A 22,751-nucleotide genomic window follows, 5' to 3' on the forward strand; every position below is an offset into this window, starting at 1 on the left:
AGGAAATTGGACATGAAGCTGAGTACGGATCTGTCAAGGCCCTGTGGGTGGCGGAGAGGGCCCACGGGCTGAGTGGCCGGGTCCTGCTCCTACTTCTTGTGTTCTTTAGATTTGTGGTTGGGATCAGATCAGCCATGATCTTATTGAATGGCGGAGCAGGCTCGAGGGGCCGATTGGCCTACTCCTGCTCCTATTTCTTATGTTCTTATGAATGCACGAAACATTTGTAACAAGTTAGATGCACATAATAACGGCACATCTAAAGCCATCTGCCAAGACAAGGCAAAAAAGGGAAGCTTATGTCAGACAGAGAACCCAATACTACAGAAAGCCTAGAGGAGTATAGAAAGTGCTGGGGTGAAATTAGAAAGGAAATTAGGAAAGCAAAGAGAGGACATGAAAAAATACTGGCAAGTAAAATCATGGAAAACCCAAAAATGTTTTATAAATACATAAAGAGCAAGAGGATAACTAAGGAAAGAGTAGGACCCATCAGAGACCAAAAAGGTAACCTACGTGTGGAGGCAGAAGATGTGGGTATGGTTCTCAAAGAATACTTTGCATCTGTCTTCACAAAAGAGAGGGACAATGCAGAGGTGGTAGTTCAGAGGAGGAGTGTGAAATATTGGATGGGACAAACAGTGAGAGGGGGAGTATTATGGGGTTTAGCATCTTTGAAAGTGGATAAATCACCAGACTCAGATGAAATGTATCCCAGGTTTTCATTTTCACATCGTTCACCTGACGAAGGAGGAAGCCTCCGAAAGCTTGTGAATTTAAAATAAAATTGCTGGACTATAACTTGGTGTTGTAAAATTGTTTACAAAGGCTCTTGAGAAGCAAGGGAGGAAATAGTAGAGGCTCTGACCTTCATTTTCTGATCCTCCCTGGCTACAGGCATGGTGCTGGAGGATTGGAGGTCTGCTCACTCCTGCTCCTATTTATGTTCTTATGATCACTACCATCCAATTGCTCACTACTGTATCACCACTTCTGGTAAGTCTATCCTGCCAATGGGGCATGTCATACCCAGGGATTATGATGGAGGAGTCCAGGCTGATAAATATGATTCTGCAATTCAGGCTGTTGCTTGATTCATCTGAGGGACAGTTCTCCCAACTGGGGCACCAATCCCTAGAAGTTAGTGAGGAGAAATCTGTAGGGTCAACTAGGCTGAGATTGTCAAGTCTTTTACTGTTACAATCCTGGGTTGTTGCAGATAGATCTATCTAATTTTTTTAGGGTGGGAAGGAAGAGGATAGTGAGTAGCTGAGGGGGTTCGGTCTTCAGGGTAGTTGATTGCATTAGTAATTGAAGGATAATAACACTGGAGAATGCGACAGATCAGAATGAAAAGCATTAATCAGGGTGTCAGTAGGGATCATGCCACTAATTTGTAATTTGATGGAATTTGCTAGTCTAGTGCTGCGTTGTATAATTGGCAGACAAAACTGTAATTGAACAGCAGGCGGCCTTTAAAGAGGAGATGGTTTGGGTACAGCCTAGGTACATTCCCACGAGGCAGAAAGATAGGGCAACTAAAGCCAGAGCTTCCTGGATGACAAAAGAGATAGTGAATAAGATGAAATGGAAAAAAGAGGCGTATGACAGATGTCAGGTTGATGACAAATGAAAACTAGGCAGAATATAGAAAGTTCAGAGAGGAAGTGAAAAAGGAAATAAGAGAGGCAAAGAGAAAGTATGAGAATGGACTGGCCGGCAAAGAGAAAAGGGAATCCATAAGTCTTCTACAGGCATGTAAACAGTAAACAGGTAGTAAGAGGAGGGGTGGGGCCGATTTGGGGCCATAAAGGATATCTACTCACGGAGGCAGAGGGGATAGCCAACATATTAAATGAGTACTTTGCATCTGTCTTTACCAAGGAAGAAGATGCTGCCAGAGTCTCAGTAAAGGAAAATGTAGTTGAGATACTGGATGGGATAAAAATTCATGGTGGTACTAGAAAGGCTCGCTGTACTTAAAGTAGATAAGTCACCCGGTCCGGATAGGATACATCCTAGGTTCCTGAGGAAAGTAAGGGTGGAAATTGCAGAGGTACTGGCCATAATCTTACAATCATCCTTAGATACTGGGGGGGGGGGGGGGGGGGGGGTGGTGCCAGAGGACTAGAGAATTGCAAATATTACACCCTTGTTCAAAAAAGGATGTAACATTTGGGACAAACCCAGCAACTACAGGCCAGTCAGTTTAACCTCAGTGGTGGGGAAACTTTTAGAAACAATAATCCAGAACAGAATTAACAGTGTGGATTGATTAGGGAAAGCCAGCATGGATTTAGTAAAGGCAAATCGTGTATAACTAACCTGATAGAGTTTTTGGATGAGGTAACAGAGAGGGTAGATATGGGCAATGCAGTTGATGTGGTGTATATGGACTTTCAAAAGGCGTTTGATAAAATGCTGCATGGTAGGCTTATCATCAAGATTGCAGCCCATGGAATAAAGAGGGCACTAGCAACATGGATACAGAATTGGCTAAGGGACAGGAAACAGAGTAGCGGTGAACAGTTGTTTTTCGGACTGGAGGGAGGTGCACAGTGGTGTTCCCGAGGGGTTGGTGCTTTTCTTGAGATATATTAATGACTTGGACTTGGGTGTACAGGGCACATTTTCCAAATCTGCAGGTGAGACAAAACTTAGAAGGGTAGTAAACAGAGGGTAGGATAGTGATAGACTTCAAGAGGATATAGACAGGCTGGTGGAATGGGCGGACACATGGCAGATGAAATTTAACGCAGAAAAATGCAAAGTGATACATTCCGGTACGAAGAATGAGGAGAGGCAATATAAACTAGAGGGCACAATTCTAAAAGGGGTACAGGAACAGAGAGATCTGGAGGTATATGTGCACAAATCATTGAAGGTGGCAGGGCAGGTTGAGAAAGCGGTTAAAAAGCACACAGGACCCAGGCCTTTATAAATCGAGGCAAAGAGTACAAAAGTATGGAAGTCATGATGCTTTATAAAACTGTTTCGGCCACAACTGGTGTATTGTGTCCAGTTCTGGGCACTGCTCTTTAGGAAAGATGTGAAGGCCTGAGAGAGGGTGCAGAAGAGATTTACTAGAATGATTCCAGGAATGAGGGACTTCAGTTACGTGGATAGACTGGAGAAGCTGGGGTTGTGCTCCTTGGAACAGAGGTTACAAGGAGATTTGATAGAGGTATTCAAAATAGTGTAGGTCTAGATAGAGTAGAGAGAGAGAAACTGTTCGCATTGGCAGAAGGGTCAAGAACCAGAGGACATAGATTTAGGGTGATTGGCAAAAGAACCAAAGGTGACATGAGGAAAAACATTTTTTTTTAAAAAAACACAGCGAGTGGTTAGGATCTGGAATGCACTGCCCGAGAGGGTGGTGGAGGCAGATTCAATCACGGCCTTCAAAAGAGAACTGGATAAGCACTTGAAAGGAAAAAATTTGCAAGGCTACGGGCATAAGGCGGGGGAGTGGGACTAGCTGAATTGTTCTTGCATACAGCCGGCGCAGACTCGATGGGCCAAATGGCCTCCTTCCATACTGCAACCTTTCTATGATTCTATAAGGTTATCAAGTATATTGCGGTGTGTAAACTTTTAACCTTTTGTTTGTGAAGCATGATATAGTCTTTAAGTCACAATGTACTATTATACTTGTCCAAGATGGATGTCAATGAACTTTTGAAAAGAAACTACAGCACTGACAACTTTAACTGGGTTGCTTACATGAGCAAATCACCTAATTGAGGATGTGCCTTGATGGTGCGCCTTGATGGTGCAGGTACCAGGAGTTTTAATTGTATTGTGGCTGTATAAACTAATTGCATAGTTGGAACGGATGTACTAAAATACAGAACTAGAAACAGATTATGGTCAGCAGGTTCATCTGGTTGAACAACAATTAACTATAAGAAGAAAGCACTATTTTGATAAGATAACAGAAATAAGGAATTTTACTGATCTCATTAGCTCAAGTGAAGGAAGATATGTTTGTTCATTTGTTAGGAATTCATCTCATTAAATTAACTATGAGCAGAAACACAATTGCTCATTAGGAATTCAGCTGAGTTATCGATAAGGTACAAGTTCACTTATTAATTTCTTCTGATATGGAATGGTTTTTAATCTCTTGATCTAATCATGTAGAGAATAGGCATGTGATAGTGATACGCAAAAGGTATACAGGGAGATGGTCTGCACCCAGGCAGGGAGCTACAGGTCAGCTGGCCGTGCTCCCAGGATAAGCTAACTACTATATCCTGTAAGTAAGGTTGTCCTTTAATAGCATTCTCATATTATGGTAAATATTGCATGTTTACTTACTAATTCTCTTAATGACAATTTTAAATTGATGACACTTTGTCACTGACTCCTCAAATGAAAGAATGAACAGCAAAAGACTATCAAAACTTAATTTAAAACATCTTAAGTTTTCCCTTGGACAATTTCTATGACACAGGAGAAGGCTAAGTATCTCAAGTCTCACCTCAGGACTTCCCATTATGTTTGTACTCCCATTCCTTGTTTTTCTTTGCAAAATTATTTAGCTCACACTTCTCTGCATTAAATTGCATCTGCCACCTGTCAACTCATTCCACTAACCTGTATGTCTCCCTGACATCATTAAGTCCTCTTAAATGTTTGCCACTTTGCAAGAGGCACTTTTTCAGCAAATTTCCTTATCATACTCCTTATGACCATGTCCAAATCATATTTTGCTACGTCGAAAACCAAAGTGAACTCAGCATTCACCAGGGGGTAGACCACTTCCAATGCCTCTCCAATCCAAACAACACCCATTAACCCTAACACTTTGCTTCTTCTACAACAAGAACTTGCATTTATATAGCACCTTAACTTCATAAAACGACCCAAGGCACTTCACAAGAACGTTATCAAACAAAATTTCACACCAAGCCATATAAGGAGATATTAACATAAGAGAACATAAGAAATAGGAGCAGGAGTAGGCCAATCGGCCCCTCGAGCCTGCTCCGCCATTCAATAAGATCATGGCTGATCTGATCCTAACCTCAAATCTAAAGAACACAAGAAGTAGGAGCAGGACCCGGCCACTCAGCCCCTGGGCCCGCTCCGCCACCCACAGGGCCTTGACCGATCCGAACTCAGCTTCATATCCAATTTCCTGCCCGCTCCCCGTAACCCCTAATTCCCTTTACTTCTAGGAAACTGTCTATTTCTGTTTTAAATTTATTTAATGATGTAGCTTCCACAGCTTCCTGGGGCAGCAAATTCCACAGACCTCATCTCAGTTTTGAAAGAGCAGCCCCTCATCCTAAGATTATGCCCCCTAGTTCTAGTTTCACCCATCCTTGGGAACATCCTTACCGCATCCACCCGATCAAGCCCCTTCACAATCTTATATGTTTCAATAAGATCGCCTCTCATTCTTCTGAACTCCAATGAGTAGAGTCCCAATCTACTCAACCTCTCCTCATATGTCCACCCCCTCATCCCTGGGATTAGCCAAGTGAACCTTCTTTGTACTGCCTCGAGAGCAAGTATGTCTTTTCTTAAGTATGGGCACCAAAACTGTATGCAGTATTCCAGGTGCGGTCTCACCAATACCTTATATAACTGCAGCAATGCCTCCCTGTTTTTATATTCTATCCCCCTAGCAACAAAAGCCAACATTCCGTTAATCTTGATCACCTGCATACTTTTTGATCTTCTTGCACTAGGACCCCCAGATCGCTTTGTACTGCAGTACTTTCCAGTTTCTCGCCATTAAGATAATAACTTGCTCTCTGATTTTTCCTGCCAAAGTGCATTTTCCAACCTTGCATCTGCCAAATCTCCACCCACTCACCCAGCCTGTCCATATCCCCTTGTAGGTTTTTTATGTCCTCCTCACTCTCCACTTTCCCTCCCATCTTTGTATCATCTGCAAACTTTGATATGTTACACTCGGTCCCCTCCTCCAAATCGTTAATATAGATTGTAAAGAGTTGGGGACCCAGCACCGACCCCTGCAGAACACCACTGGCTACTGGTTGCCGGTCCGAGAATGAACCATTTATCCCAACTCTCTGCTTCCTGTTAGATAACCAATCTTCCACCCATGCCAGAATATTACCCCCAATCCAGTGATTCTTTATCTTGAACAATAATCTTTTATGTGGCACCTTGTCAAATGCCACATAAAAGATTATTAGGACAGGTGACCAAAAGCTGGGTCAAAGAGGTAAGTTTTAAGAAGCGCCTTAAAAGGAGGGAGAAGTAGAGAGGTTTAGGGAGGGAATTCTAGAGCTTAGGGCCTAGGCATTCGAAGGCACGGCCACCAATGGTGGAGCGATTAAAATCAGAGTTGCATAAGAGGCAAGAATTGGAGGAGCGCAGAGATCTGAGGGTTGTAGGACTGGAAGAGGTTATAGAGATAGGGAGGGGCGAGGCCATGGAGGGATCTGAAAACAATGATGAGAATTTTAAAATCGAGGCGTTCCTGGATCGGGAGCCAATAGAGGTCAGCGAGCACAGGGAGGAAGGATGAACGGGATTTGGAGAGAGTTAGAATACGGGCAGCAAAGCTATAGATGAGCTCAAGTTTGTGGAGAGTGGAAGATGGGAGGCTGGTCAGGAGAGCATTGGAATAGTCAAGTCTAGAGGTAACAAAGGCATGGATGAGGGTATCAGCAGCAGATGAGCTGAAACAGGGGCAGAGATGGGCAATGTTATGGAGGTGGAAGTAGACGGTCTTGGTGATGGAGCAGATATGTGGTCGAAAGCTTCTCAGGGTCAAATAGGATGTCAAGGTTGTGAACGGTCTGGTTCAGCCTCAGACATTGGCTAGGGAACAGAGTTTGTGTTAGTTGGAGGAATTTTTGCTCATCCAGTACTGGATATCGGACAAGCAGTGAGACAAATCAGAGACAGTGGAGGAGTTGAGGGAGATGGTGGTGAGGTAGAGCTTGGTGTTGTCAACGTACATGTGGAACCGGACGTCATGTTTTTGGATGAGGTTGCCAAGGGGCATCTTGTAGATGAGAAATAGGAGGGGGCCTAAGGATAGATCCTTGGGTGACTCCAGAGGTAATGGTGCAGGAGTGGAAAGAGAAGCCTTTGCAGGTAATTCTCGGCTACAACTGGATAGATAAGAATGGAACCAGGCGTGCGCAGTCCCATGCGACTGGACGACGGAAGAGAGCCGTTGGAGGAGGATGGTGTGGTCAACTGTGTCAAAGGCTGCAGACAGGTCAAGAAGGATGAGGAGGGATAGTTTATCACGGTCACAGTCAGTCAGTCATTTGTGACTTTGATTAGGGCCATTTCAGTACCGTGGAGGGACCCAAACATGGAGTTACGGGAAAGATGGGCACAGATTTGGGAGGTGACACCATGTTCGAAGACTTGAGAGGAAAGGGAGGTTGGAGATGGGGCAGTAGTTTGCAAGGACTAAGAGGTCATTGGTGGGTTTTTTTGAGGCGGGGGGGTGAAGTTGGTAGATTTAAACAGGGAGTGGGACAGTATCTGAGGAGAGGGAACCGTTAACAATATCAGCTAACATGGGGGGCAGGAAGGAAGTTGGGTGGTCAACAGTTTGGTGGGAATAGGGTCGAGGGAGCAGGAGGTGGGTCTCATGGTCAAGATGAGCTCAAGAGAAGGCATGACAGATTGGAGAGAAACTAGAGAAAGATGCGAGTTCAGGGGAAGCTTGGCTTGGTGGGCTAGGGGAAGGGAGGGAATCATCAGAGGCAGCTGAATGGATGGTCTCAATCTTAGTGACAAAGTAGTCCATGAGCTCCTTCCCCTTGTTGTTGGAGGTGAAGGTGGAGGGGGCAGGGGAGAGGATTTAAGAAGGCAGTTTGTGTCGAAAAGAGGAGAGAAGCCGGGGGCTATCTTTGCATTCCAGAATGCAAACTTTCTATCTATGCTGTTACATTTCTGAATTTTTGTAGCAAGCCTCCCATGAAAGACACCTTGTCAAATGTCTTCTAAACCCACATACACCTTTGTACAGACAATCAGCTACTTCTTCAAAAAGAAATTCTGAAATTTGTCAAATACAACTTGCTTTTTAACAAATCGATGCTAGGCTGTCCCTTATTATCTCATGCATCACTAATTTGATCATTTTTAACTCCATTCCATTTCTTCCTTTCCCTGCAGCATTTTGATCTTGATTTGTTTTGTTCTATATTTCATCAGTCCTGATTTTTTGTCTTTGAAGTCTTCCAATCACACTTCACATCCTATCACAATGCCCATCCTGCGGTCAGGGACTATGAGTTAAAGGGCATGGTTCCCAAGCATTCCTCACTACCATACCCATATCTTTACCCATCCATCTGTTACCAGCCAATCCAAAATCATTTCTACTGACCTTTCATCTAGTCCTTAATTTCACTCCGGTAACACATTACCTACAGGCAATGCCAATGGAGATGTACTGGTAATATGATAAAAATGATCTGCATAGCATGTGTTTTCTGCCCCTCACATTTCAAATGCACCAGTTTTAAAATTTCTGCATCACACTATGGTTACTTTCTTTATACAGAGGGTTGTTGGAGCATGGAATGCTGGGTCAGAGGGGATGGTTCAGGAACAATTGAGAAACAAAATAGGCAATTAAAAAGGAGCCAAAATACCTGCAGATTCAATAACTTTACCAAGAAAATGAAAGCCAGGGTTATGATCTGCAGCCTGAAGAACAATTAAGTAAACACTGGCAGCAGTTATAGTTGAACAGAAATTAGGCCTTAAAGGGACACAGCTTTAGCTCAGCAGAATAATATTCTGTATTATAACTTGGTCCTTATAAACAGTGTATGAACAACAGAATATTTGTTAGCAATAAAATAAAAATTCTTGTTTGGGCAGAGAGATTTGTGTCAGGAGATATAATCAGGCTAGGAGTTTTTGTGGAATGAACTAGGATCAAGAGGATACGATATACACATTTGAATCATATTTCAGAAACTGTCTAAAGAAATGCAGATCTGATACTATTCACAAGACAGACACTTACGTGAAGAGCATTTGGCCCACTTCAGCTCATGCTAAATGCATTATTCCCCTGACCGTGGTGCATTATCCCTCCTTGTCCTCCTCGACCCCTTTGGGCACTGTTAACCACACCATCCTCCTCCAAAATCTTTCCTCCACTTTCCAGCTCCGTGGGATTTCCCTCACTTGCTTCCACTATTACCTATTCAATCAAAGCCAAAGCTACTCCAGCAATGGCTTGTCTTGTCGCCCCCGCATTGTTACCTCCTTGGCCCCCTCCTCTACCTGCTACCCCTTAGCAACATTATCCACAGACATGGGGTCAGTTTCCACATGTAGACTGACTATAACCGGCTCCAATTCTCCACTGCTTCGGTGTTGTCAGACTGCTTGCCAATATATGGTTGTGGATGAGCTATAATTTCCTTTGTAATTTTTTTCCCACAGTAGAGGAAGAGGATAGAAGGAAAACTAAAAATCAAATCAAGGGGAGGAATGTATTGGATTCATTATTGGTAAAGAGAAAAAGTGGTAATGGAGGAAAAAGAATGGGACTTAGGATAGATAAATCTCCAGAACCTGATGATCTCCATCTCAGAATATTAAGAGTAGGCGAGGAAATTGCTGAAGTATGAGTTACAATTTTTCAAAGCTCTCTTTGATGTGGACGTGCGGACACAATGGGCCGAATGACCTCCCTCTGTGCCGTAAATTTTCTATGATTGTATGATTCTTGATTTGGGAATTGAGGTGTTACACTGGGAAATTGCTAATTTGGCTCCTTTATTTAAGAAGGGTGGGAGACAGAAGCCTACTAAGTACAGGTCAGTCAGTTTATCGTCAGTTGTGGGGAAGCTATCAGAATGTCATTAGGAACAGAGTTATTGAGCATTGATCAGCATAACAGAGTTATGCTGATCAGAGCACCTGCATGGCTTTATTAAGGCCACCATGCCTCATTAATCTGGTGGAATTTTTTGAGGATGTCATTAATAAGGTAGATAAAGCAGCATCTATAAATGCTATATGGACTTCCACAAGGCATTTGATAAGGTTCCATACAAGAGATTGTCAGCAAAAATGAGAGTACACAGATTTGGAGATAGCCTTTTGATTTGGGTTGGAAATTGGGTGGCACCTAGGCTACAGAAAGTGGGGATAAAAGGGTACATACTATGACAGGATGGAACAAATAGTGCTCCCCAAGGATCTGTTCTGGGGCCTCAACTTTTCACCATATTTATTAATGACTTGGATGTAGGAATAGAGAGTTGCATATCCAAGTTTGCAGATGACACTAAATTAGGAGGGACAGAAAGTGCAGATGGGACGAGGAAGCTGCAAAGGGACAGACAGATTAAGAGAGTGAACGAAACTACGACAGATGGAGTTCAATGTGGGCAAGCAGAGGTCATCCACTTTGGACCTAGGAAAGATAAATCAGTATTTTTTAATTGGTGAGAAACTAAGAACTGTAGAGGAGCAAAGAGATTTGGGAGTCCAAGTACACAAATCATTTCAAGCTAGTAGACAGGTACAAAAAGCAAATTAAAGGTTAATGGAATCTTGGCCTTTACCTCAAGGGGGCTGGAATACAAAGGGGACGAAGTTATGCTTCGGCCTTGGTCAGACCCCATCTAGAGTACCGCATTCAGTTTTGGGCACTGCACCTCAGGAAGGACATATTGGCCTTTGAGGTGGTGCAGATTCAGCATATTGATAGCGTGGCTTAGAGGGTTTAATCATGAGGACAGTTTGCATTACCTTGGATTGTATCTTTTGGAGAAGAGATTGAGAGGTGACCTGATCCAGGTGTTTAAAATGATAAAAGGATTTGATAGGGTACATACAAAGAAACTCTTTGCTCTGGTGGGAGACTCAAGACCGAGGGGACATGATCTTAAAATTAAGAGCTACGAACATACGAATTAAGAGCAGGAGTAGGCCATTCGGCCCCTTGAGCCTGCTCTGCCATTTGATAAGATCATGGCTGATCTGATTATGATCTCAACCCTACTTTCCCGTCTACCTACTATAACCTTTAACTTCCTTGTTAATCAGCCTTAAAAATATTCAGTGACCCTGCCTCCACCGCACTCTGGGGGAGTTCCACAGACTCACGACCCTCAGAAAAAATTTCTCCTCATCTCGGTCTTAAATGGGAGACCCCTTTAAAATGAGTCTCTCCCACAAGGGGAAACATCCCCTCAGCATCTACCCCTTCTAGTCCCCTCAGGATCTTATATGTTTCAATAAGATCACCTCTCATTCTTCTAAACTCCAATGTATGCAGGCCCAACTTGTCCAACCTTTCCTCAGAAGATAACCCCCTCATCCCAGGAATCAGTCGAACGAACCGCCTCCAAAGTAATTCTGTCCTTTCTTAAATAAGGAGACCAAAACTGCGCACAGTATTCTAGATGTGGTCTCACCAATGTCCTGTACAACTGCAGCAAAACATCTCTACTTTTATATTCCATTCCCCTTGCAATAAATGACAACATTCCATTTGCCTTCCTAATCGCTTGCTGTAACTGCATACTAACATTTTTGTGATTCATGTACTAGGACACCCAGATCCCTCTGTACCAGAGTTCTGCGATCTCTCTACATTTAAATAATACACTGCTTTTCTATTCCTCCTGCCAAAGTGGACAAGTTCACATTTTCCCACATTATACTCCATATGCCAAATTTTTGCCCAGTTAACCTATCTATATCCCTTTGCAGACTCCTTATGTCCTCTTCACAACCTACTTTTCTACCTACCTTTGTGTCATCAGCAAATTTAGCAACCATACATTCGGTCCCTTCATCCAAGTCATTGATATAGATTGTAAATAGTTGAGGCCCAAGCACTGATCCCTGTGGCACTCCACTCGTTACATCTTGCCAACCTGAAAATGTTCCATTTATGCCTACTCAGTTTCCTGTTAGCTAACCAATCCTTTATCCATGCTAATATGTTACCCCCTACACCATGAGCTCTTATTTTGTGTAGTAGCCTTTGATGTGGCACCTTGTCAAAAGCCTTCTGGAAATCCAAGTACACCTCATCCATAGGATCCCCATTATCCACATTACTTGTTACTTCCTCAAAGAACGCTAATAAATTAGTCAAACACGATTTCCCTTTCACAAAGCAGTGTTGACTCTGCCTGATTGCATTGAGATTTTCTAAGTGCCCTGCTATAACCTCCTTAATAATAGATTCTAGCATTTTCCATATGACAAATGTTAAGCTAACTGGCCTGTAGTTTCCTGCTTTCTGTCTCCCTCCTTTCTTGAATAGAGACGTTATCTTTGCTATTTTCCAATCTGATGGGACCCTTCCAGAATCGAGGGAATTTTGGAAAATTAATACCAATTCATCTACTATCGCTGCAGCCACTTCTTTTAAGACCCTAGGATGAAGTCCATCAGGACCTGGGGACTTGTCAGCTTTTAGTTCTCATAATTTTTTCAGAGCCCTTTCCCTGGTAAATGTTTCAAATTTCTCCCTCCCTTTTACCTCCAGGTCATTTAGGAGGGAAATCAAGAAGCACTCTCTTTCCCCCACCCCCCAAAAAAAAATAGTAGAAATCTGGAATCCTCTCCCCCAAAAGACTGTGGATGCTACAACAAATGCAGCTTTTATGGGATGAGAACAGATCTGGCCGAGGTAAATTGGAATCAAATATTGGCAGGCAAAATTGTAATTGAACAATGGGCAGCCATTAAGGAAGAGATAGTTCAAGTACATTCCCACGTGGGAGAAAGGTAGGGCAACTAAAGCCAGAGCTCCCTGGATGACAAAAGCAAGTAAGATGAAGCAGTAAAAAGGGGTGTATGACAGATGTCAGGTTGATAGCACAAGTGAATATAGAAAGTTCAGAGGGGAAGTGAAAAAGGAAATAAGAGGGGTAAAGAGAGAGTATGAGAGTAGACTGGCAGCCAACATAAAAGGAAATCCAAAAGTCCAAAGGCATGTGAACAGAGAACAGGTAGTAAGGAGGGGTGGGGCCGATTAGGGACCAAAAGGAGATCTACTCATACAGGCAGAGGGCATGGCCGAAGTACTAAATGAGTACTTTGCATCTGTCTTTACCAAGGAAGGCGATGCTGCCAGAGTCTCAGTAAAAGATGTAGATGAGATACTGGATACATTAAAAATTGATAAAGGAGGTACTAGAAAGGCTAGATGTACTTAAAGTAGATTTGTCACCCAGTCCTGATGGCATGCATCCTAGGATGCTGAGACAAGCAAGGGTAAAAATTGTGGAGGTACTGGCCATAATCTTCCAAACATCTGCAGATACGGAGGTGGTGCCAGAGAACTGCAAATGTTACACCCTTGTTCAAAAGAGGGTGTAAGGAATGTGGAAATGCATAAAGAGATACCTGTCCATATTAACTCTCTCTAATACACCTAACTCACAAAATGCACCAAATTAGCTGACCAGCTAATTCACTTTAAAACTCACATAATAGTTTCTCACGAAAAACATAGAAGCACAATTGTGTCATTACTTTGAGTTTTCTCATGCTGATAGCTGTCTGACTAACAGGAATGGATGACCGTATAGCCTTGAGACTAGCTACAGACTTACTGATAATAAAGTCAGTTTCTTAGGGAAAAAGCACTTTCCCAGGCCTGCGTCCAAAATATCGAGACTGCCATGGGAACTAGAGGGTGGGTTCCCTATTTTGATTGACTAACTATCTGAGCCAATAAAGAATGTACGTCTACGCCCATATTCTGTGACAGGTGGGCATTGTTACTGAACTGTATAAACGTGAGCTGTTTCTTGAACTCAGCGAAGATGTATCCTCAACCATTGTTTTGAGGTGCTCTTCCACTTGTACAAGTTTCTTAATAAATTCTTGCTTGTCTTACTTTTGTTTGGGTGTTAATGCTTCGTATAGAATAAGTAATATTAAGTTTAAGTTTTCGACAGGATAAAGCCAACAACTACGGGCCAGTTTAACCTCAGTGGTGGGGAAACTTTTAGAAACGGTAATCCGGGACAAAATTAGCAGTCACTTGGACAAATGTGGATTGATTAGGGAAAGCCAGCACGGATTTGTTAAAGGCAAATACTCTTCAACTAACCTGACAGAGTTTTTTGATGAGGTAACGCAGAGGGTAGATGAGGGCAATGCAGTTGATGTAGTGTATATGGACTTTCAAAAGGCGTTTGATAAAGTGCCGCATAATAGGCTTATTATCAAGACTGAAGCCCATGGAATAAAAGGGGCAATAGCAGCATGGATACAAAATTGGCTAAGTAACAGGAATCAATGAGCAGTCATGAATGGTTGTTTTTCGGACTGGAGGGAGGTGTACAGTGGTGTTCCCCAGGGGTCAGTACTAGGACCACTGCTTTCCTTAATATATATTAATGACTTGGGTGTACAGGGCACAATTTCAAAATTTGCAGATGACACAAAACTTGGAAGTGCCGTGAACAGTGAGGAGGACAGTGACAGACTTCAAGAGGATATAGACAGGCTGGTGACATGGGTGGACACGTGGCAGATGAAATTTAATGCAGAAAAATGCGAGGTGATACATTTCGGTAGGAAGACTGAGGAGAGGCAATATACATTGCAGGGCACAGGAGAGATCGGGGGGGGGGGGGGTATATGTACACAAATCGTTAAGGGTGGCAGGGCAGGTTGAAAAAGCACAGGATCCTGGGCTTTATAAATAGGAGGCATAGAGTACAAAAGTAGGGAAGTCATGATCAACCTTTATAAAACAACTAGAGTATTGTGTCCAGTTCTGGGCACCGCACTTTAGGAAAGATGTGAAAGCCTGAGAGGGTGCAGAAGAGATTTACCAGAATGATTCCAGGGATGAAGGGCAAGGCTGGTAGAAGTAGGGAACCTTGGATGACTCGGGAGATTGAGGCACTAGTCAAAAAGAAGAAGGAGGCATATGACATGCATAGGCAGCTGGGATCAAGTGGATCCCTTGAAGAGTATAGAGATTGCCGGAGTAGAGTTAAGAGAGAAATCAGGAGGGCAAAAAGGGGATATGAGATTGCTTTGGCAGATCAGGCAAAGGTGAATCCAAAGAGCTTCTACAAATACATAAAGGGCAAAAGGGTAACTAGGGAGAGAGTAGGGCCTCTTAAGGATCAACAAGGTCATCTATGTGCGGAACCACAAGAAATGGGTGAGATCCTGAATGAATATTTCACATCGGTATTTACGGTTGAGAAAGGCATGGATGTTAGGGAACTTGGGGAAATAAATAGTGATGTCTTGAGGAGTGTACATATTAAAGAGAGGGAGGTGCTGGAAGTCTTAACGCGCATCAAGGTAGATAAATCTCCGGGACCTGATGAAATGTATCCCAGGACGTTATGGGAGGTTAGGGAGGAAATTGCGGGTCCCCTAGCAGAGATATTTGAATCATCCACCGCTACAGGTGAGGTGCCTGAAGATTGGAGGGTAGCAAATGTTGTGCCTTTGTTTAAGAAGGGCGGCAGGGAAAAGCCTGGGAACTACAGACCAGTGAGCCTGACATCTGTAGTGGGTAAGTTGTTAGAGGGTATTCTGAGGGACAGGATCTACAGGCATTTGGAGAGGCAGGGACTAATTAGGAACAGTCAGCATGGTTTTGTGAGAGGAAAATCATGTCTCACGAATTTGATTGAGTTTTTTGAAGGGGTAACCAAGAAGATAGATGAGGGCTGTGCAGTAGACGTGGTCTACATGGACTTCAGCAAAGCATTTGACAAGGTACCGCATGGTAGGTTGTTACATAAGGTTAAATCTCATGGGATCCAAGGTGAGGTAGCCAATTGGATACAAAATTGGATTGACGACAGAAGACAGAGGGTGGTTGTAGAGGATTGTTTTTCAAACTGGATGCCTGTGTCCAGCGGTGTGCCTCAGGGATCAGTGCTGGGTCTGCTGTTATTTGTTATTTATATTAATGATTTGGATGAGAATTTAGGAGGCATGGTTAGTAAGTTTGCAGATGACACCAAGATTGGTGGCATTGTGGACAGTGAAGAAGGTTATCTGGGATTGCAACGGGATCTTGATCAATTGGGCCAGTGGGCCGATGAATGGCAGATGGAGTTTAATTTAGATAAATGTGAGGTGATGCATTTTGGTAGATCGAATCGGGCCAGGACCTACTCCGTTAATGGTAGGGCGTTGGGGAGAGTTATAGAACAAAGAGATCTAGGAGTACAGATTCATAGCTCCTTGAAAGTGGAGTCACAGGTGGATAGGGTGGTGAAGAAGGCATTCGGCATGCTTGGTTTCATTGGTCAGAACATTGAATGCAGGAGTTGGGATGTCTTGTTGAAGTTGTACAGGGCATTGGTGAGGCCACACTTGGAGTACTGTGTACAGTTCTGGTCACCCTATTATAGAAAGGATATTATTAAACTAGAAAGAGTGCAGAAAAGATTTACTAGGATGCTACCGGGACTTGATGGTTTGACTTACAGGGAGAGGTTAGACAGACTGGGACTTTTTTCCCTGGAGAGTAGGAGGTTAAGGGGTGATCTTATAGAAGTCTATAAAATAATGAGGGGCATAGATAAGGTCGATAGTCAAAATCTTTTCCCAAAGGTAGGGGAGTCTATAACGAGGGGGCATAGATTTAAGGTGAGAGGGGAGAGATACAAAAGGGTCCAGAGGGGCAATTTTTTCACTCAAAGGGTGGTGAGTGTCTGGAACGAGCTGCCAGAGGCAGTAGTAGAGGCGGGTACAATTTTGTCTTTTAAAAAGCATTTGGACAGTTACATGGGTAAGATGGGTATAGAGGGATATGGGCCAAGTGCAGGCAATTGGGACTAGCTTAGTGGTATAAACTGGGCGACATGGACATGTTGGGCCGAAGGGCCTGTTTCCATGTTGTAACTTCTATGATTCTATGATGAGGGACTTCAATTAAGTGGATAGACTGGAGAAGCTGGGGTTGTTCTCCTTGAAAGAGAGAAGGTTGAGAGGTGATTTGATAGAGAAATTTAAAAATCATGGAAGGGTCTAGACAGAGTAGATGGAGAGAAACTGTTCCCATTGGCAGAAGGGTCAAGAACCAGAGGACATAGATTTATGGTGATTAGCAAAAGAACCAAAAGGTGACATGAGGAAAAGTTTTTTTTTAAAAACACAGCGAGTGGAATGCACTGCCTGTGGCCGGGGGGGGCGGGGGTGGGTGGCGGGGGTGGAAGCAGATTCAATCATGGCTTTCAAAAAGGGAACTGGATAAGTAGTTGAAAAGGATAAAATTTGCAGGGCTACGGGGATAGGGCAGGGGAGTGGGGCTAGCTGGATTGCTGTTAGAGAACCGGCACGGACGCGATGGGCCGAATGGCCTCCTTCTGTGCTGTAACCTTTCTATGATTCAAGACTGAGATTGATAGATTTTTGGCAGATAGGGGTATCAAGGGGTATGGTGCTGCCATGATCTAACTGAATGGCAGAGCAGCCTCGAGGGGGCTTAATGCCCTATTTCTAGGATGGCTATGTACTGGTCACTCAAGGGTGAGTGACTTTTGTGCAAATGAAAACCAAACCAAACAAAACAATCAAACAGTGCACACTCGGAAAGGGAGAGTTCCAATTAACCTACTAGGAATCTGTCTGTGATTGGTTTATTTCTGTTCATTTTGTATTCTTTAAAAGGTTTCAAAAAGGTTACAACATTGACCAATTTCATCAAAACATCAAGATGTGCATCTTTGTTACAACACAGTAACATGAAAACCAAAGCTATCATTTCCCTGGAAATAAACACTTCCACCCTCCCCCCAATTCCAACTAAATGAGAGCATAGAATAGCTGAACAATAAAACTGGTTATGTATCATAAATACTTATTTTAGAATGAGATCACTTTAAATGACATGTGTCACAATATCCACTTGAAAAGTCCAATTGAACATTTCATGCAGATTTACTGCACCTTTATGTAGTGTTTAAAATATATGAACTTCATTTACTAGCATTGCAATTCAGCATTTGGCCATTTTATATGGTCTTACCAAGTTCTACTCACTAAACTCTTAAATGAAGCATTTAACAGACACCACCCTTTTAAAATTATATTTGTACATACTGCAATGTACCTGAATTTTGCTTTGAGGAACCTCCCTGATCTGGTTTTGGTTTCTTCTTTTTGGAACTAGAGGAACCTGAAGAGGTAGGCACTTTTCGTTTCTCTATAGCAGGAGTGGAAAGGGCTCGCTTCTTAAACAGTTCCCTTTCTTTCAACAATGCTGGATCCATATCTACAATCAAAAAAATTAAATATAGTTTATTGTAATAGTTCTTTGAACACAAACTCAATGTAAATCATTTCAATTATATAAAAGCATTTATATTGGGGTCCCCTGATGTATGTAAGTTTGTACAGTAAGTGAGAAGCTACAGGCTGTAATTTGGTTCAAATCCCAGTTTGTGCCAAGTTAGCTGATCTCAAATGACAGCTCCTCTGGGGAAAGTAAAGGCCAGCTTTCCCACAGCTAATCTCTAACCAATGCTGTAAGCATTCTTGAGATGTCTCTCCCATCTTGAGGTTAATTAGCCTGCTAACACCCACCGCCAATGTTCACACATGAATAATGGTCACTTAGGCAAGGTACCAGCGAGAAGTCAATGCTTTTAGGGTAGAGGAGGAAATTGGTATGAGAAAGAAAAGACCCAAATAGGATATACTCTTGGTTCAATTACTACAACATTTCTTTAGTTTGATTTTGCCAAATTAAGGACTACCAGCTTGCAGTGTCTATATTCTTGAAATTGAAGCACCCGAGCATATACCTCTACAAGCAAGAATTCCAATAAAGGAACTCTCCACAAAATCATTTTCTACATTTACTATTAGAAATTCCAGAACAGATCTTTACAACCTCTCAAACAACCAATCATCAAAGTGCAGAGGCACTGAAACCTGAAGTAACTTGCAGCTACAGAAAGATATTTGTAAACATTTGGTGGCTGAACCAAAGAGGAATAACTTGCAGTGACATTTTTTTCTGATATGGAACCTTGAGTGTTTTATGTTAGAACCATAGAAAAGGTACAGCACAGAAAGGGGCCATTCAGCCTATCGGGTCCACGCCGGCTCGAAGAACAACCAGGTGCCCATTCTAATCTCACTCGGCCCGTAGCCCTGCAGCTTACAGCACTTTAGGTGCAGGTCCAGGTACTTTTTTTTTAGGGTCCCTGCATCTACCACCAATTCGGACAGCGAATTCCATACACTCACCATCCTTTGGGTAAAAAAGTTTCTCATGATGTCCCTTCTAATCCTTCTGCCAATCAGCTTAAATCTATGTCCTCTAGTTGTTGAACTCTCCGCTAGGGGAAACAGGTACTTCCTGTCTACTCTATCTGGGCCCCTCATAATTTAGTACACTTCAATCAAGTCTCCCCTCAGCCTCCTCTGCTCCAAGGAAAACAACCCCAGCCTATCCGATCTCTCCTTGTAGCTGCAATTTTCAAGCCCTGGCAACATTCTTGTAAATCTTCTCTGCACTCTCTCCAGAGCAATTACGTCCTTCCTGTGATGTAGTGACCAGAACTGCGCACAATACTCCAGCTGTGGCCTTACCAGCATTTTATACAGTTCCATCATTACATCCCTGCTTTTGTATTCTATACCTCTAAGGAATCTTACAACACCAGGTTATAGTCCAACAATTTTATTTTAAAATCACAAGCTTTCGGAGATTATCCCCTTCGTCAGTATATACCTCGACTAATAACGGAGAGCATTCCCGTATGCCTTCTTCACAACCTTATCTACCTGCACTGCCACCTTCAGGGACCTGTGCACATGCACTCCAAGGTCTCTCACTTCCTCGACCCCTCAATATATTCCCGTTTACTGCATATTCCCTTTCACTGTTTGCCCTCCCTAAGTGCATTACCTCACACTTCTCTGGGTTGAACTCCATTTGCCACTTTTCCACCACTCCACCAACCCATTGATATCTTCTTGGAGTCTACAGCTAGCCTCTTCACTGTCAACTACATGGCCAATTTTTGTGTAGTCAGCAAATTTGCCAATTATGCCCCCTACATTCAAGTCCAAATCATTAATATATACCACAAACTGCAAGGGACCCAACACTGAGCCCTGTGGCACACCACTGGAAACGGATTTCCATTCGCAAAGACAGCCATCAAATTTTACCCTTTGTTTCCTGTTACTGAGCCAATTTTGGATCCAATTCGCCACAATTCCCTGTATCCCATGGGCTTTTACCTTTCTGACCAGTCTGCTACGTGGGACCTTGTCAAATGCCTTACTAAAACCAATGTAAACAACATCCACTGCACTACCCTCATCAATCCTCCTTGTCACTTCCTCAAAGAATTCAATCAGATTTGTAAGGCATGAACTTCCCTGAACAAATCCATGTTGACTATCCATGGTTAAACCATGCCTTTCCAATTGACAGTTTATCCTATCTCTCAGCATCGATTCTAAAAGTCTGCCCACCACCGAGGTAAGACTGACCGGCCTATAATTGTTCAGCCTTTCCCTCGTACCCTTTTTAAATAATGGTACTACGTTTGCAGTCTTCCAGTCCTCCGGCACCTCCCCTGTATCTAGTGAGGATTGGAAAATGATCCTCAGAGCATCTGCTATTTCCTCCCTGACTTCCTTCGATAGCCTAAGAAACAATCCATCCGGCCCTGGTGACTTTTCAACTTTGAGATTCCAGTCCCTCTAGTACTTCCTCTCTCGTTATGTTTACCTTATCCAATATTTCACACCTCTCCCCTTTAACTGCTGCGTCTGGATCATCCCTTTCCGTTGTGAATACGGAGACAAGATAGTCATTTAAAACCCTACCCACATCCTCTGCTTCCTACACACAAGTTACCCTGATCATCCCTGATAGGTCCCACCTTTTCCTTTGCTATACTCTTGTTCTTAAATGTACTGATAAAACATCTTTGGGTTTTCTTTAATCTTACGAACTAATATTTTTTCATACCCTCTCTTTGCTTTCCTCATTTCCTTTTTGATGTCATCCCTGTACTTTCTATTCTCCTCTCGGCTTTCTGCATTATTTAGTTTTCTGTGACAGTCATAAGCTTTCTTTTTCTGCTTTATCTTGCCCCGTATACTTCTAGACAACCAGGGGGCTCTAAATTTGGCAGTGACACCCTTTTTCTTTGAGGGGACATGTCTGCATTGTACCCGTAGATTTTCACTTTTTAGTGCCTCCTACTGGCTTGCCACTGATTTCGCCTCAAGTACTTGTGTCCAGTCCACTTCTGCCAAATCACCTCTTAGTTCTGTAAAATTTGCCTTCTCCCAAGTTAAAACGTTTACTCCTGATTTAACTCTGTCCTTTTCCATAATAGTGCTAAAACTAACTGAATTGTGGTCACTATCCTCAATATGGTCACCTTCTGTCACTTGCCCATCTTCATTTCCCAGGACTAAATCTGGAATTGCATCCCCTCTTTTTGGGCTTGTCACTTACTGGCTAAAAAAGTTCTCCTGGACACCAATCAAGAATTTTGCACCCTCTCTGCCCCTCACACTGTTTGAATCCAAGTTGATAGTCGGGGACTTCACATTATTGCCCTCTTATTTTTGCACTCAGAAATTTGTTCTTCTGTCTCCCTTTCGCTATTCGGGGGTCTATAGTACACTCCTAGTAATGTGACTGCTCCTTTTTTTATTTCGTTGCTCAACCCATATGGCCTTGATTGATGATCCGTTAAGCATATCATCCCTTCTCACATCTGTAATTGATTCTTTAACCAATAATGCTACCCCCCCTCCTTTTTTTAAAAAATCACCCACTCTATCCTGCCTGAAAACTCTATATCCAGGGATATTGAGCTGCCAATTATCCCCCTCTTTAAGCCAGGTTTCAATTATAGCAATGATATCATGCTGCCATGTGTCTATCTGTGCCCTTAGCTCATCTGCTTTGTTTGTAATACTCCTGGCATTGAAGTATATACCCTTTAACCCTGTCAAATTCCTGTGCTGAACACTATTTAACCTTTGCTTCTTTTGCATTTGAGTCGCTAACTACATCACTAACTGCTTTTCTACTTCCCGTTTCCTGGTCTGAATTTGTCCTATCTGTACCTGCCCTTTGGTTCCCATCCCCCCATGTTGTGGAAGAACAGCCACAGAAAAGAACACATTCTTGAAGTCCAGAACAGTAACAGATTGTGACCATTTTGGACTTTTCGTTTTGTAGAAATTGTCCAAATGTCCCTTGTTTTAGGAACTACAATATAATGGGATTAAAATTCTCTCAACTCATTGTCTGCAGGAAATCGTGTGGTAAAGAAGCATCAACTTCAACTAAAGGTATAAATGACCTTGGAAATGTTTCCAAGTGATCCAAACTTTGAACTTTGGGGTTCTGAATTCAAAATGGAACTGTAACAGGTTACCTGACCCATGAAGTGATTCATTTTCATAGATCTTCAAAAATGAAGCAGCCAAGTGGGATTTGAGAAATGACTGACATATATGATGAAAGCATTAAGGATCCATGCTTTAAAAAAAAGTAAGGGGTCATGACAGAAACAAGAAATGAGACTTCACTGTCCAAAAGTACAAAGCAGAGCAAATTGTTAAAGACTCCTTAATGAATACATTAATGCTGGGAAACCCTCCACATTAATTGGTGTGGAAAGATTATCTTTGAGAGAGATGTGCAGGACATCATGGTCTAAATTTCAACTCCATTTCCATGGATCCTGAGCAGAGACATGTAGATTTTGTGTACCAATGGTACTCTTGATACACAATATTCTATATTAGGTAAGCTTCAGAGCCATAGACTCTTA

At 42.7% G+C, this 22,751-nt stretch overlaps 1 protein-coding gene across 5 annotated transcripts in view; it reads right to left on the reverse strand.

Annotated features, from left to right (window-relative positions):
- The window catches only part of gtf2e2 (general transcription factor IIE, polypeptide 2, beta), a 210,427-nt gene that overhangs the window by 144,805 nt on the left and 42,871 nt on the right, over positions 1-22,751 (reverse strand). For all 5 annotated transcript variants that reach the window (XM_067992906.1, XM_067992898.1, XM_067992889.1 and 2 more), the window contains one exon: positions 18,041-18,202. In XM_067992906.1, coding sequence (XP_067849007.1) covers positions 18,041-18,200 — 160 coding nt within the window. In that variant the 5' untranslated portion in view covers positions 18,201-18,202. Of the gene's footprint in view, positions 1-18,040; positions 18,203-22,751 lie in introns of those variants that run through there.

Source organism: Heptranchias perlo, chromosome 1 (assembly GCF_035084215.1).
Source record: "Heptranchias perlo isolate sHepPer1 chromosome 1, sHepPer1.hap1, whole genome shotgun sequence".
Taxonomy (NCBI): Eukaryota; Metazoa; Chordata; class Chondrichthyes; order Hexanchiformes; family Hexanchidae; genus Heptranchias; species Heptranchias perlo.